The following is a 16908-nucleotide window of genomic DNA, read 5'->3' as shown; positions in this document are numbered from 1 at the left end:
TATATTCATTTCGTTTGACATTTACATAGTTTTTTTAAGAAATTTAAAATATAATAATTTTCTTTAAAATTATTTTATGAAATTCATTTTCAAAGTACGGAAGTTAATACTAATATATTATGTACATATATTAGTACCATGTACATTTGAAAATTGTGTTAGATTGTCAACATAAAAAAACTACTTTCCATCACGCTACTTCCCCACAGGGGTAAGCAGAGAGAAAAGAACGCCACACCAATTGTATTTGCACAGTAAATTTTCCTCTTTTCCACATGCCGATTATTCCAACTTTTGACCTGACCACATTTATATTTGAATGATTAATGATTAAAGAAAACACTTATTTTTACCACTTGAGTTTTATTATAGACTACATGTTTTAGAAGTTAAACTTCCATCATTTAGGTCTGTATAATAATTGTTATTATACAGACCTGAATGATGGAAGTTTAACTTCTGAAACATGTAGTCTATAATAAAACTCAAGTGGTAAAAAACAAGTGTTTTCTTTAATCATTGTAACATGTCTTACCACAAAGTTAATGTCGAAACAATAAATTTATATTTGAAAGTAGAGAGAAGTATTTGAAATATTGATCATGCTAAGTTTTTATTTTAATGAAAAAAAAACAATAACTTTTGTAATCTTGATTTCTAGCCATTATCCGTACCCATGGTGCATAGCGTACTGCATCCTTTATAAGCAGTATTATATTGATAGTTTAATACATGAAGGTTAAGTATATCAGCCCAGCGTTTCAGACACCAGTAAAGGGTAATATTAAATAAAATTAGGGTGAAAAGTCACATGTATTTATTTTGACCCCTCCTGGAATCGAAACTGAAATTTCCAACATTATAGTCAAACGAGGTGACCACTACACCATGGACGAAGACGAAATAAATATAAAATATGAGTAAATGAAAATTTCTACAATAAATTTATTTTGTTCATATAATCTACTTACCATAAGAATTTGTATTATTTCTTTGACCTTATTTTGTGTAAGATTTTTTTTTAAATCGTATTCTTGAAAGAAATGCATTTTAAATTTTAAGATAATAACAAAAAAATGGATGATTTTTGTAGCGCCATTTTCGCTAGAAAAACTACCTCAAGGGCGCTTATTATTTATTATTAAGATATTTGTATTTTTTTTTATTCTTTAATATATTTTAATAACGTCTCTTTAAGATTTTGTTAATGGAGACCTTTCTCAAAAAATAATAAATATGTATTTAATCATTGTACTAAAACCATAGTTCAAATGTAAGGTATATTATTTAGGCAGATATCAGCTACAATATTTTATTCTGAGGATGTTTTTTTCTTTTTCTCATATAAATCTTCGGACCTTCCTGTAATCATCACAGTGTTGATCATACTAAAATCCCATATATTTTTATTTCTCAAATCTGTGTAAATAAATGGTATTCGGACGTCGGGAAATAAATAATACAATTCATTCCCCTCATCACTCATCTCCTCTGAATTCGTATTTACGCAGGGCTTCAAAACCGGGCTAATTCTAAACCGGTTACCGGATTTAAAAAGAGATTAACCGGAATACTTTTTTACTCGTAAAAGAAAATAAAGAATAATTCGGAGGGTTTTTATAAATTAAAACAATATATTTGTGAATATTTGTTTTATGGAATAAAACAACTTTGTTTTTAACCACTTTTTCATTGGTACATTTTTTCTCCAACAGGTAAAATGTGCCACAAAGTATTTGCGAAAAACATTCAAGGAAAAAAAATGTGTTTATTATTTACTAAAATACTTCAATTTCATACTTTTCATGTGAGCCTAAGAAATTCATGGTTTAAAATTGGTATCAAATTGTGGTAGAGTGGGCTAGAACCAAGAAACCCTGACTCAAACATATAAGACTCACCCCTACCTAGACTCCATACCAAAGAATATTTTTTAATTTTAATTAACTTTATTTATTTTACTTTGTTTATAAAAAAATTATAAAAAGAACTCCCTCTCTAAATACAAGTATTTACTTCATTAGAGAGGTAGAAACGTTATATTTGAAAAGTATTGTATATTTACCAACTTTTTTGTATTATTTAAAAATGTACCTAATATGTAAAAAAAATCATTAAAAAAAAAGAGTCCGCGACACTAATTACGAGACATCAACCCGACACATAAGTTTAAACAGGATTTATGATGAGATTTAATACATAAAATGGCTACTTAACAGCATAAAATGCAAAAATATATTGGAATATAATGGAGAATCGGAAATATGACACTGGTAGAGTTTTTTATTGTTTTTTTTTTTTAATGTCACAACGGAATATAAAGACTGTTTCATCTCTGTTTCGACGTTGTGACTAAAAAAAATACTTCATGCCTTTTGAAGTATTTAAAATACTTCTATGCGAATAACTTAGCTGGACTGTATATTTCATGACGAATGCTTAGAATCCTTAAAAAATCCTTACTAATTTATTAAATATGATCATAAAAGTGTGTCTTAAATTATTATTTGCCTGTAAAATAAGATTTTGTTGTATTGATTGACCAATTAAAAAAACGAATGCATCGATAAAAAAAACCTCTTGAAACAAAAATTAAATTATACTCACGGAGAAATTATAAATTTATTTCCTACAAAAATTCAGTGTGTCGGTCATGCACAAAAATACAATTTTTTCAGGTATACAGTGCTCGACTATGATCACATATTTTATTAAGCGTTTGACTCAAGCATGAATGTCTTTATGTCATGTTTTCATTCAACCTTTCCTACTTTGCAAACGCGTTAATTAATTAAGACATTGATTAATTTTTATTAAATAATATATTGAAATAAAAATACCTCAAAAACTTGAGTGGTTATGTTTATAATAATAATAATAAAACCCTTATCCGCACCCCAATGGTGCATAGGGCACTGCGTCATATAAACGCAGTGTTATCTTGATCGTTTACACATGAAGGAAAGGTGATCAGCCCTCCGCTTCAAGTACCAGTCCAGGGTAATATTGAATAAATATTACAGTGAAAAAATCACTCATATTTATTCTTACCCCCCCTGGGAATCGAACCCGGGTCCTCTAGAACGGTAGCCGAGCGTGCTGACCATTACACTACGGAGGCGGACAAAGTGATTTAATTAATATCCCGTTGATACCTTTTACTTTTAAATGTAGAAATGACCGAAAACCTTCAAACAAAATTTCCCCATAATTGCAAACCCTTGATCTGTCTTACCCCCCTTCCTTTCAAGGCTTTTCCATCCCTGCCTCCTCACCCCTTGCCCTATCACCTATCCTTAGCTCATCTCTTACCGGAAGCAAAGCCTAGGAGAACAGGAGGCTGAAGATGTACGAGAATAATATCCCCATAATCTTGAACAAACTGACTATCGTATTTTCATAGTAAATACGCCATATTTATATAAGCATATTGTTTCAATATATACCGCAAATTTCGAAATAAACGTATAATATTTACTCGTTTTCTCATATATGAAATCTTGCTACAATCAAAAATCAATATATCTGTACCAGTAGATTAGGGTGTCAGCATTATAAACGTTAATTCATCAGCCAAAGGAATTTCAATATTGGGATTTGTAATAAACTTAAAAACCAATTAAAATAAATAACAATATATGTATTTTGGTAACGTAAGTTATACTTATCTCAAATATTATTTATGATTTATTCATACTTTAAAGACTAAACCTATTTTATTTTCAGCTTTGCTTAATCCTGTTTACTGAAGAAGAAAAAGTTATATATTTTTTAAATGTGTTCAAGTAATTTTTTAAGTGATTATTTTGTGTTTTTACTTTATCATTATATTTTTCGTATTTTTACGAACTTTTTATATTAATTTTCAGAGTTTTCATTGTTCAGATCGATTATTTATTTAAGAAATTTTCGAAAAAAATTGCATTTTAAAGAATTTTTTGTAGCTTTCATTGAAAACATGAAATAAAAACACATTTTTAAAAGTCCATCAATAAAATAATATATTATAAACAATGGAATTCTGTAGTAAGTTTGTTGTCCCTTGCTAAGCAAAAGTCCTGGTTGATAATTAAGTTTTACGAAATTTTTAAAAATTGAAGGATCTCCGATATATATTTTTTCAACATATGGTTTTCTTTTTACAAGGGCTTATAACCATATGAAAATAATAAAGAAATAAGAATTTATATTCGAATGTATGTAGTGTTGGAAGTGGTTTATAGGCATTCTTTAGACTACAAGATCCCATTAACTGTCAGTAATGGGATGACTCTACGACATGCAAAAAAATGCTCAGGTATTTTTTAAGAAAATAAAAGTAACAGAGATAGTTCATAAGGGGACGTTATAAAACAATTAAAAAACAATGATGGATGATATTTTTTTTTATTCTCGCCCACGTGTTTATATAACCAACATAATCTCATGTATAAATTAAATTAAATAGAGTTGAATTTAAAGGTGTTAATTAAACATTTCTCTTTGCTACAAATATTTAATCTGTTTTTATTTATATTAAAAATATATATCTTTCACATAATATGTGAAAAACTCTTACCATAAAGTTTTCTTTCATAAATTTTGAAACACGTTTCAATATTAGTTTCTAGTTCATTTCTAGCAGAAATCTTCTTTTCTAGCGTCTTTCCAATATAATTCTTTTTATTTTAACATCCAAGCTCTTATACGTCTTCTTCACATAGATCCCGACTTACAAAGAACGCTAAACATTTTTTACACAAGTTCTCAAACTTAGTATCTATTAGTCACCTTGTTTCCTCAATATTTTTATCAATTAACAATGAAAATAAGTGGGTAATCTCCATATGTAAATAATTCAAGACCATGCATGACAAAATAATACAACTATGGGCCATCTTTAAAGAGAAAGAACGAAGGAATTAAATGGAATGTGAAACTGAGATGAAAATTAGCATTATGAAAGGTTAAGAAATTGTGGTTTTATTATGTTGAAAGAATGGTTATATAAAGAATGATAATATATGGGAGATAAAAGGTTTACATAAAAAACTATATATAATGTCTACCGGTTTCGAAGCTAACCGGTAGACATTATAATTAAGTTATAATAAAATATTTATAGCGATTTTAAAACAAAGTTACATTTTAATTATAAAATGGAAAATCAGTAAGTTAATGCTTCAAACATAAATGATATTTCATAAATCTGATCATATGAATTTTTTTTTACGAAAGAATTTTCGAAAATCCGAATCTGGAAGTATAATAAAATATGAATAAAAATTAAGAAATCTGTATAATTGTGAAACAAATTGAATAACGCATAGAATATAACAAACCTTTGTAACACATAGTTTATTACTTTCTGCAGAAAGTAATAAACTATTTGTTAAGTAAAAGTTAAAACAAACATTTTTGCTAGGGGAAGTACCTTTTTCGAATTTTGCAAATTTTCATCATTTTGAGAACCACTGGATGGAGTTCATTGGTTGGAGAAGTGGTCAAAGGTCCTTTCTCTGTACTCTTTCAAGGAGCTCTTATAATATTACTAATTCAAAAATACACAAAAGGAGACCTGAATGTATTTCACAGATACTTCGTAGCACATTTTATGAATCTTTTAAAAATAAAACCCACGGAGGCGTCTTGCGTCCGCCTCCGTGGTGTATTGGTCAGCGTCCCGCTTTAGCTACCGTGCTGGAGGTCCCGGGTTCGATTCCCAGGGGGGTGAAAATAACTATTAGTGATTTTACACTGTAATATGTATTTAATATTACCCTGGACTTGTTCCTGAAGCGCAAAAGGGATCACCTTGCCTTCATGTAAGTAATGTTCAAGATAACACTGCGTCAATTCGATGCAGTATCTTATGCACCATTGGGTGCGGATAGTGGTTATAATTAAGTAAAAAAAAATTTTTTTGAACTAGTTAAATAGATGAAAAAGAATATGAATGTCTGGGTATTTTAAGGGCGTATAAAGTAGTATATAGATTTATAATGTAGATACATAACATAATGGCTAAAGATGTATATTGAAGTCCGGGTATTAACAGGATTTACGACTTGTCATGGGCTGATTAAGTGATCTGTTTACACATATTTAACACTCACTATTCTAGCTGGTAAATTATAGACTACAAAGCAAAATTGAAAATTATGTTTTCGGATGTTTTTCAGTATATGAAAAATAATTTATAGTTATATATTTTTTATAATATAGTTATGAAATAAAAGGATCTCTGGTAAATAAAAGATTTCCCAAATCGAACACTTTTTTGAGAACATTACATAAACTTTGAGTGGTTGTCAATCATGGGTAGAATGGTGACTGTTACAAGTGTGTAAAGTGATCACTTAACCAGCTGATGATGGGTCGTAAGCCCTTTAAAACCCAGACTTCTAAATACTTTCATTAATTGATTCAGCAGTCACTTTGTGGTAAAATCTATCCATTTTTAGTTAATGTTTTACATAGTAAATACCACTATTTCTTACAATCTACTGTGGCACGTGTTTCGATGCATTCCGCATCATTTTCAAACGAATGTACGGTGTTTGAAAATGATAAAATAGAGGTATTTACTAAGTAAAACATTAATTAAAATTTCTATATACTTTTTGATCTTTCTTGAGATGGTAAAAAAGAAGAAATATGTAATTAATTAACATTTTTTGATTAGTTGAATCAGTAAGCAGGACCATTAACAGTATTTGATTTCAAGGCGTGGTACAAAAATATTCGTAATTTCAGTTTAAGCAGCGCGGAGGAGGGGTATAATTGCTTGGCTCGAGGGTAGATAGTGTTCACCCTTATTTTTTTATTTAAGAGAATGTTTTGTGGAGAGAAAACCATTTTATAGCTATATGTTGTACGAACCTTATGTTCTCATACCATTTTTAAAAAATATACACTTGGATAATACACTCAATGAGTTTATTTTATTGCACACGACTATTTTCGAAAACTATAGTTGTTTTCATATTATTTTTTGACATCTCATCAAAGATGAAGAAGAATATGGAAGTCTGGGCATTTACGGGGCTGACGACCGTCATAGGCTGGTTTAAGTGGTCACTTTACACACGTGTAACATTCACCAATTCTACTCATTATTGACAACCACACTTCTAAAATTCTCGGAAGTTCTTGTGAACAAGTATTTGGACACACTCAAAATGTTGTGAATAGTTGTTTTCATCGAAAGGTGAGAAGTTAATGTTAAGTAATATTTTACAGGTGTTTTTTTTCTTTATAATAATTAAAATGTGATTTCACAAAGTTAATGCCGTATCAATGAATAATATGTATATTCTCATATCATGTTATTCTTTTATTTTATTTTAGTTCTGAAAATTTAAAACCTTACTCAGAAGAGTCTCAAAAACCAACTTAGCAACTAACCGTCACGCTTCATACCCAAAAGGGTAGGAAGAGAAAAAAACTTCAAACTAATCTGTCTCTGAAAACAATCTTAGCCTCTTCAACATCCATGCATTTCATCACACATATACGCCGATTTTTTCGACTCTTGACCTGAAAATATTAAAATCTCGCTAAGGACATTCTCAAAATTCAATTTACTAAATACCATCATGCCACTTGCCCGCAGTAGTAAGCATAGAGAATAGAACGCCACACTAATCTATCTTTTCATTCCTGACCTAAACGCTTTTAAGTATTTGAAATACTTGATGATCATGCTCAGTTTTCTTCGGTCTTCCTCACTCTTTTTCGGTCTTCCTAACTAACTAACCATCACGCCGCTTCCCCGCAGGGATAGGCAGAGAGAATCGAACGCCACACTACTCTGTTTTTGCAAACATTCTTCGCCTCTTCTATATGCATGCATCTCATCATACAAACCCGACGATTATTACGACTCCCGACCCGGCCGCTTTCAAGTATTTGACATACCTGATTGTGCCAAGTTTTCCTCGGTCTCTATTTCCAATAGTTTGACCAATCTTTAAAACCTGGTAATAAACGAGATAATTAAGAAACATGAATCAAATAACTATGTAAAGAGCCTATTCTAGTTTTTCCATTCCAAGATTTGGCCAAAACGAGAGATGAAACTACCTTACCCCAACCCTTAAATTATGAGGGGAAAATTTCTGGCTAAATGAAAATTCAGATTTTGCAAAATTGCGTTTTTAATTTGAATACATCCAACCAGTAATTACATTTGAAATCATTTTAAAAGCCTAAAAATAATTTAATGAATTCTCTCGCTACAAACGGTTGAAACGCATTGTTAATCATACCACTGCTGCTAAATTTTGGCTATGCTATTTTCTCACTGGGCAGGCAGAGAAGACAGTATATCTCATTTCTATACATAGACATTCAAGTACGTGACCTTCAAATTTGTAGTCTTGGCTGATTCAAATCATCAAATAATTTTTGATGTTGTCAGTCCATTGAAAGGGGTGAAAAAAATACTGGACACAACTCTAAAATTTAAACTTAGCTTCGCATACAGTTTTTAAAAATGGTGCATCGAAACACGTGTCACAATAGATTTTATAAAATAGTGGTATATACTAAGTAAACTTTAATTAAAAATGGTTGTTAAAACCCTTTACGCTTTGAGATACTAAATTCAAGTCAAGTCAAAAGAAAATATACCCAACTATTATGTATAACGCAAATGAGAAATATAAGAAAATACTTCTGTTGGAAAATTCGATAAAGCACAGAAAACGTATTTATCAAATAAAGGAAGAGCACTTTGTACTAGCGATACATTAAGCGGAGGGCGTAGAAGATGGAAATATAAAGGCATGATGGAAATATGAAAGACAGGTGTACAAAATTCTTCAAATGTGAACATACTTATTTCAATCAGCGTGCATATAGTCTGTACGGATATAGGAGGAACGATGTACGAGTATATCGTAGTCAAACAAGAGAAAGTGACCAAGTGGATTTTTTGCAAAAACGTGATCATTGACTATTTGATATCTTATTAGCTTAATATTACCATGAAAAAAATCCCAAAGGATTTTAAACTTGGGAGTATAGTATATTGATTTGTTGAAAATGACTAACTGCATTAGTGTTTATTTTCTTGCCAAGCAAAAGTGACTTAAATGACCCTTCTGAATATTTTACGTTTTGGTAGTTGGTCACTTTCTCCTGTACGACTACGATATATCTTTGAGTGGTGTGAGGTTATATAGCCTCTATACTTAACTCTCTTTTCTCAGAGGTGTGATGATTTTTCGGGTATTGAAAGCTGTCCCACGGCATTCCCAAATCTGATACAGAAGCATCTAGGCCTCCTGACAGGCTTTTCTTGCAAAGCATTTTTGTTGTTGTTTTTTTAATTAAATATATAATAAATGTGAAACAATATTGTATCGTGATTTGACTGTGAATTTACAATTAAAAGTTTTTATGTTCCCTGTTACTGCTAATCTAATTAAATACAAGTTAGTAAAACCACCACCAATTTCTAGAAGTGCCCTGATGTAAGCAATGAAAGGGATTGGTAATTAGTTCGTTCAGTTAGTCAGCTAGATCCGATTCCAACCCAACGTTGGCCGGTTCACAGAAGCCTCCACAACCCCGACCAGCACGGCAGACAGACACGGAACAGACATTTGCAGAAAATGCTTAGTCATCGCATTTCCCAATCAAACATTATTCATCGACGCTTTTTTACATACCCTTTTCTCAAGTTACTTGTGAAGTTAATTTTTTGGATATACATATATCATAATAAAAGAAACAATGTGTTGCTTTGTAATTAAGGAAACGACGGTAAAAGTTAACTCAAAAATTTTTTTTTTTAAATTACATATAATATGACAGTTCACCAAACACAATGTTTTTTATCTGAAGTCTTTTGTTTTTTCAGTGCGACGCATACGCGACGTCTGGTGGTAGATTCGCGCGATCTGCTTTACCGACTGTAACAATTATGAGAGTCGGTACTAAATGTATTTAATAAAATCTGTATATATATATATATATATATATATATATATATATATATATATATATATATATATATATATATATATATATATATATATATATATATATATATACATGATGAATATTTTCATAATATGTATTTTTGCTGATTTTTTTTATTTATTCATTCACAGATTAGAGGTGGTGCACTCTGTAAACGCCACAGCAGCCGAACTGAGGATATCGCCGGTGAGAGCGGATGATGAAGGCATATTCCGCTGCGAGCTCACCTACCTCCAGGTCGGGGAAGACTGCGACACCGTGCAGCTGATTCATTTCCGGACTTTAGGTGAGTTTACTTTGATTATACTAACTAACTAACTAGCCACCACGCCGCTTCAGGTTAGGTTAGGTAGGCAGAGAGAATAGAACACCACTTAAATTGAACTTTAATTAAACAATCTAATAATTTGTTTACAAAAAAGTAAGATTTTGAAATAGCTCTTAAACAATATTTTTTATGCTAGTATATCTGTTTTTGTTTTTAATAATATCATAATTATGTTATTTTTTGTTTCAAAATTCACTTTTTGGTAAGACATGATTAAATTATGACTAAAACACTGTTGTTGGGTAATATATCCAAAATTAAACAAGGTTTATTGGATTGAATTCTACATCTATTTATGTATATGTTAATACGTGACGCGTTTCATCTTATTAAGACATTATCAAACACCAGCCAGATTTAATCAGCCCCGTAATGCCTAGACTTCCATAATCTTCTTCATCTTTGATGAGATGTCAAAAAATAAAAATATCTTGAGTTCTTGATTAGCGAAGTCTGTAATACGACTTTATATGATAAGCTGGTCCACATAACTTTTGCTTGATCTACCTTTTCTTATATTCCCATCATTTCCCTTAACAAGCACTATGTAAGTGCATTTTTTCGGTATCCTCTCTTTAAATGTCTTAAGATAACATTTCTATATCTCTACAATTCTTCCTATCTCCCTCACCGTCAGTAATTTAAAGAGATCACGGTAAGAGGGATAAAGCAACATGTAAAGAAAAAAATGTTTTTTTGTTATATAAATAAATATTAAATTGACGTATCGCAGTTGTCTCTATTTTATGGTAGGTAAGATATAGTAAATATGATTTATATGAAACTAATTAAAATTTAAAGGAAACCACCCTGTAGCGCTTAAAGCCATTTGAGCGATTTTTTGTAATGTATAAGAGAAAGTTACGAGTTTTATAATTAGAACTCTACAAATGCCAGTTCTATAAATAATTTTGATAAATAATATTTTCAAAGGAAAATCATGTTCTGATTAAGGTTATATTCTGATTGAAAATATATTGTGATTGAAATTTGTATTTTAGTAGAATGTCAAATGTCATGAAGCAATACATCTCTTTACATCTTCTTTACATCTCACCAATAGATGTCTCTAGTGAAGTTCTAGTGATTCAAGAACAAGGTTTCTAAATTGGTTCATATATATAGAACTTCCAAGAATTTGAGTAGTGTGGTTGTCAATAATGGGTAGAATTGGTGAATTGGTAAAGTGATCACTTAAACCAGCCTATGACGGTCGTTAGCCCCGTAAATGCATATTCTTAATCATGACTTCCATATTCTTCTTCATCTTTGATGAGATGTCAAAAAATAATATGAAAATAACTACTGTAATTGGAGACAATCCAGATTTTGTGAACAAGTATTTGGACACACTCAAAATGTTGTATTGAAATTTGTATTTTAGTAGAATGTCAAATATCATGAAGCAATATTAAGTCTTCAGACTCAGGAAAAAAATAGTTTTCATGACAATTTATTGATTTTAGTTTATAGTATCACAAAAAAGCATCCATCGTCAGTGGTCCCAAAACTGAAAAACATTACAATTAAATAAATAAAAAAATACAAATAATATAGAGTTTGGGTTTATTTCTGTGAAAATATATCTTCAATGTAATTACTGACTTTATTTCCACTCTGTCTATCTTCTTTTCAATACAATCACACACCAGCATCCAACAATACTATACGCCTACACAAATTCCAAATATTAAATCACACGCTTCGTTAGAATCGAAATGGGAGCTAAAAATAGAAAATATTCGGAATTTTACATATGACCATATGAAAAATATACGTAACTAGAGGTTATGTGTGTTAAGATTTACGAATATTGATGAGTAAAGGTTCTTTGTTGTAACAGACGCGTGTTGGGATTAATCTTTTTTACTTACCGCTAGAGAGAAATAGTGGTTTAATAATAATAATAAATTTATAAAGCACCTTTTTCATACAACACTACCTCAGAGGCGTTCGGTAGTAATGGTAGCTGGGAATAAAATGTATTCCAAATCATAAGCATTTATCTCAATTTACAATTTTATTTTTTTGGTATTTGAATTTGGTCACAAAAGTTTTTTTTTTATAATTTAAATTCATTTTCGAGACATTTCCACTCTTACATTAAAATTAAGAACGCAGTTTTCTACGATAAAGATGATAAGGTCTTGTTCTTGGAGAGAGACTTATTATTATTTATATTTATCGTTTATTATTTAATTATAATTATTTTATATGAATAACCCGCAAAACCTCTACTTTTAGATGCTTGTCTGCAGGTAGGATTGTAAGGATAGGGAAGGCAAATGTAAATAATACATTTCAAACACCGAGACCAACTGAAAATAAATCTTTGAGTTTATTTTGCACTTGGCGGGAATCGATCCCGTGACGCCAGTTTCGCAGTTGAGCGTCTACGCCACAGCACCTGTCTAAAAGTAATATTTAGTGTAATACACATTGGGTCAACGTTTCAAAATTCAAACTGAATTGTCAGAGCTTTAATCAAATTCGATCAATAAATTCAATGTGTATTCTGTTTATATCTCATATATTGCCAATGAATTTACTGTACATAAGACATTTTTAATATCTTTTTTGTTGGCTGGGTTTAGTTAAAATGCGATATTTTAGACGAATATACGTCGAACGATGTATGATTTATATTTGAATGGTGAAATACGGAAAGAATGGATGATTGAGATAAGCATTATCGATAAAATGAAGAAAGGTGTGTCGAGATGCTTTGGACACGAGGAACGAATGAGTGAAGAAAGAACTGTAAAACAAGTTTAAGAGTTAAGTGTAGTTGGAAACAGGAGCAAAGAAAAACTAAGTAAAACTTAAAACTTAGTATTTCAAACACTTAAAAGAAGTCATTTTAGGGATAGGAATAATAATTTCCGTTCGGAAAGCGATGTGATGTTTTTTTTAATTATTGCGAAATATTTGTGTTTTTATAAGTTACAAAAATATTTCAATTTCATACTATTTCTGTGAGACTGAACGGCTCATTATTAGAAATAGATATCAGATATCGCTCACTCCCTTCAAGAACGTCATAAATCAAAAATCGTCAAATATCAGTTGTGCATGTTTTCGAAACGCCCAGAAAATGTACTTTATCCCAGCAAAAAAGGCATATTTTTAACTGAATATTTATCCGCTACAGGGCAAAAAATGTTGTTTTTGCATTTTGAAGACAAAGCATTGTTTAATTACTTTTTTAAAAATACTAAATATTTTTGGAATGGAGAAAAAACCATAAAAAGATCTGTTGCACGGCGAAAAATTCAATGAGTGACTTGATATTTATTTTCAATACATTGTGTTATATTTTTAAACATTAAAAACGTTCTCCTGAAAAATTAAGTTTTTTTTTTATTTATGACGTTCTTGAAAGGAGTGAGCGATATGTGGTAGAGTGGGTTCGTACCGAGAAACTCTGACTCAACAGCTCACGAGTCTAACCACGGGACTACAACCCGACGGGTTAGTTAGTGAGTTTAGTTTTAGACTTTTCTAAGATTTAAAAAAATCGCCCCAAAAGGAAGAGAGTGAAATAAAATAATAAAATAAATGGGACGGTTAGTTTGGCGAAATCGTGACACTAGTGGCGTCTGATACGTTATTAGTGAAGAGACGGGTATTTGGAGACAGAGTGAGGTGAAGTTGTAGATGGGAGATGGGAGATGGGAGATAGGAGATAGAAGGTCGCGCGAACCGTGAGAGTGTAGCAGCTGGGGAAGATTTGAACCCGAAGTCGCCGGAGCGTGATGATAACATGGCAACGAACAGGCAACAAACATCGCCGTATATCGAGCTACCCCGACGAACGCTGTAATCCTCAACGCATCCTTCCCGATTGGGGGACGTATATTCCCCATTGTATGTGCTTTTGATAATATCTTACTTTTTATTTTTAATTAATGTTTTACTTAGTAAATACCACTATTTCTTCAAATCTACTGGGACACGTGTTTTGATGCATTCCGCATCATATTCAAACACGGAATTTTATTCAAAGTTGTGCAATCTGCTTTTATTATCCATAAAATCACAAAAAAATTACTGTCTGCTTCTATTATCCATAAAATCACAAAAAATTGGAACAAAAGCAACTCATGAAAGTATAATGGAAGTAAGTAGATCTGAAATACATTGTATCATTCAGCCATATCGTATTCGATTGCATTAACAATTTTATCTCATTTTAATTACATAAATAAATATTGTAGAATATGCTTTTGGAACGTAAAAACTCAGGGCATAAATTGTTATAATGAATACGATAAAATAATATCATAAATTCTTGTTTTGTCGGTATTTTCATGGAAAAAATACTCTGCAGGTTGATTTTTATTCAAAATTAGTTGCGCGAGAGAAGCAGTCTAGTTGCTAGGAGTGCCACGCTACACTGTTCCTAACATGCCAGCTTGAAAAAGCAAGTGGCATGTGTTAGAACGTCATCTTTTCAGCCAACGTACACATCAACTAGGCGTATTTTTAGGTAAATTAGTACGAGCTTATTTTCAGTAAAATTTAGTGCACTTTTTACTACGCGAACATTTTCACTGAAGTCCCCCTTACGGCGCATGGAGTATGAACTGACATACAGTATAGTAAGGGTTAAAGATATTTCATATGTTGAACGTTCCCATAATGTAAACAGATTTCAACCCTTTCCGCCACTAATTAAAACTAACTAACCATCACCCAATTCCTTCCAGGGGTAATCGGAGAGGATACAACGTCAAACATTGTATTCTTATATATTATAAATTATATCATTTTTGCTTTTTACATTTTGACATCTCAACATAGACGAAGAAGAATATGGCTTAGTAAGCTTAAAAATAATCACATCATTGTTCAGTGTGTCTAAATCGTTGTTCACAAATCTGGGTTTTTAGTAGTTATTTTTATATTTTAAAAAATTAACTAAGATGAAGAAGAATATGGAATTCTAGGTATTTACAGGGCTTATGACCTGTCATAGATCACTTTATACACGTGTATGATGTATGTATGAGTTCCTAAAAAATTAATATTGTGGTTGTCATTTTTTTATTAGAATGGTGATTGTTACCCAACTATAAACACAGATTTCTGAACAAGGATTTAATATAATATAAATAAAACCCTTATCCGCACCCCAATGGTGCATAGGGCTCTGCTTCATATGAACACAGTGTTATCTTGATCGCTTACACACGAAGGAAAGGTGATCAGCCCTCCGCTTCAGGTACCAGTCCAGGGTAATTTTGAATAAATATTACAGTGAAAAAATCACTTATATTTATTTGACCCCCCTGGGAATCGAACCCGGGACCTCCAGAACAGTAGCCGAGCGTGCTCACCATTACACTACAGAGGCGGACAAAAACGAACAAGGATCTAGACACTGAAAAATGTTGGGATTATTTTTAAGCTTATACTCCTCTGAGTAAACAATTCTAATTACACGAGAACGTATTCCTTAAAGATAATCACGTATACATATCGACTTCTCTACTATATTTTAAGTATTTAATCCTTTCTAGGTTTTCTTTACAAGACATAGTAAAAAACACAACGATCAAAAAGAATTTTTTGATTCCAATAAATACGCTTTCTTATGTTTTACTTACATATGTACATATATTAAGGTCCAGTATTCGTTAAGTTGCAACTTAATTTTCTCTAAATCTAGTTACTATTCTACATAATTGATCTTCAAACACCGTTTTTGCATTTAACATATTAGTTTTTCTTTGAAATAATAAACATTTTTGAAAAGTAAAGAGTTATTAAAAGGTATGGTGGTAAAAAAAAATAATTTTTTTTTGTCAATTTATATTCTAGAAAACTCGGGCGTAAGCAGACATGTGACCTCTCCGGTGGTCTCCGGTGGAATGAATGTGACTTAACGAATGCTGGACCTTAAGCAAACACTTTAAAGTGTAAAAATCAAACCGCAAATATTTCGTTATGAAAGATGATATTATAATACGTTAAAGAAAGACGATATGCAAAATTCTAGCTAGGAACGTGACATTTCATCTCTCAAATTTTTATCCCTCAAATGTCACGATTCGCGTTTTTTTCGATAATTTAGCCAATATTTAAAATATGTATCACAAAGAGATATCACATTCGCATTATTTTTCAATTCCAGACATTTATTTCTGAAGAACAGATAGTCAAATAACACTGTAACATAATATTTCATACATGTTTCTTTTATCATAAACTATTTTCTTCCAAATGAAATATGAATAATATTAAATATTAATACATAATGATCTCAAATGAGATAACACTTTTCGTTCTTTTACATAACGCAGCATCTTTTAGAAATTCCATTTTTATCCAACTTGCTAGATTATAGCCGTCAAAATGCATTATCATTCAAGAAACGTCTCAAGCATTAATTTCTATCCATGGAACTCTAACTGTCCATTCTATCATCACTTACATGGATTCCTCTATAATCTTTATTCCTACCTGATAACAAGTCTTCTGTCTTCTAAGTATAACCATTACTATCTTATATATTTTTCATAATACTTATTTATTGAAATCATTTTATCGATTTCTTTTTTTTTATTTAGATTTCTCAAAACTTGTTGGTTTTGCCGAATAAAAATAAG

The 16908-nt window shown here is 31.0% G+C and overlaps 1 protein-coding gene across 1 annotated transcript in view; it reads left to right on the top strand.

The window, feature by feature from the left end:
- Nucleotides 1-16908, top strand: part of LOC148301050 (uncharacterized) — a 452825-nt gene that overhangs the window by 371856 nt on the left and 64061 nt on the right. Inside the window, exon 4 of the mRNA XM_088273881.1 lies at nucleotides 10101-10255. Coding sequence (XP_088130007.1) covers nucleotides 10101-10255 — 155 coding nt within the window. The remainder of the gene's footprint in view (nucleotides 1-10100; nucleotides 10256-16908) is intronic.

This window comes from Brachycentrus maculatus, unplaced genomic scaffold, assembly GCF_059751285.1.
Source record: "Brachycentrus maculatus isolate JH-2025_06_01 unplaced genomic scaffold, ASM5975128v1 h1tg000616l, whole genome shotgun sequence".
NCBI lineage: Eukaryota > Metazoa > Arthropoda > Insecta > Trichoptera > Brachycentridae > Brachycentrus > Brachycentrus maculatus.
Note: the sequence above shows the minus strand (reverse complement) of the source record. Positions and strands in the feature narration are given on the sequence as shown.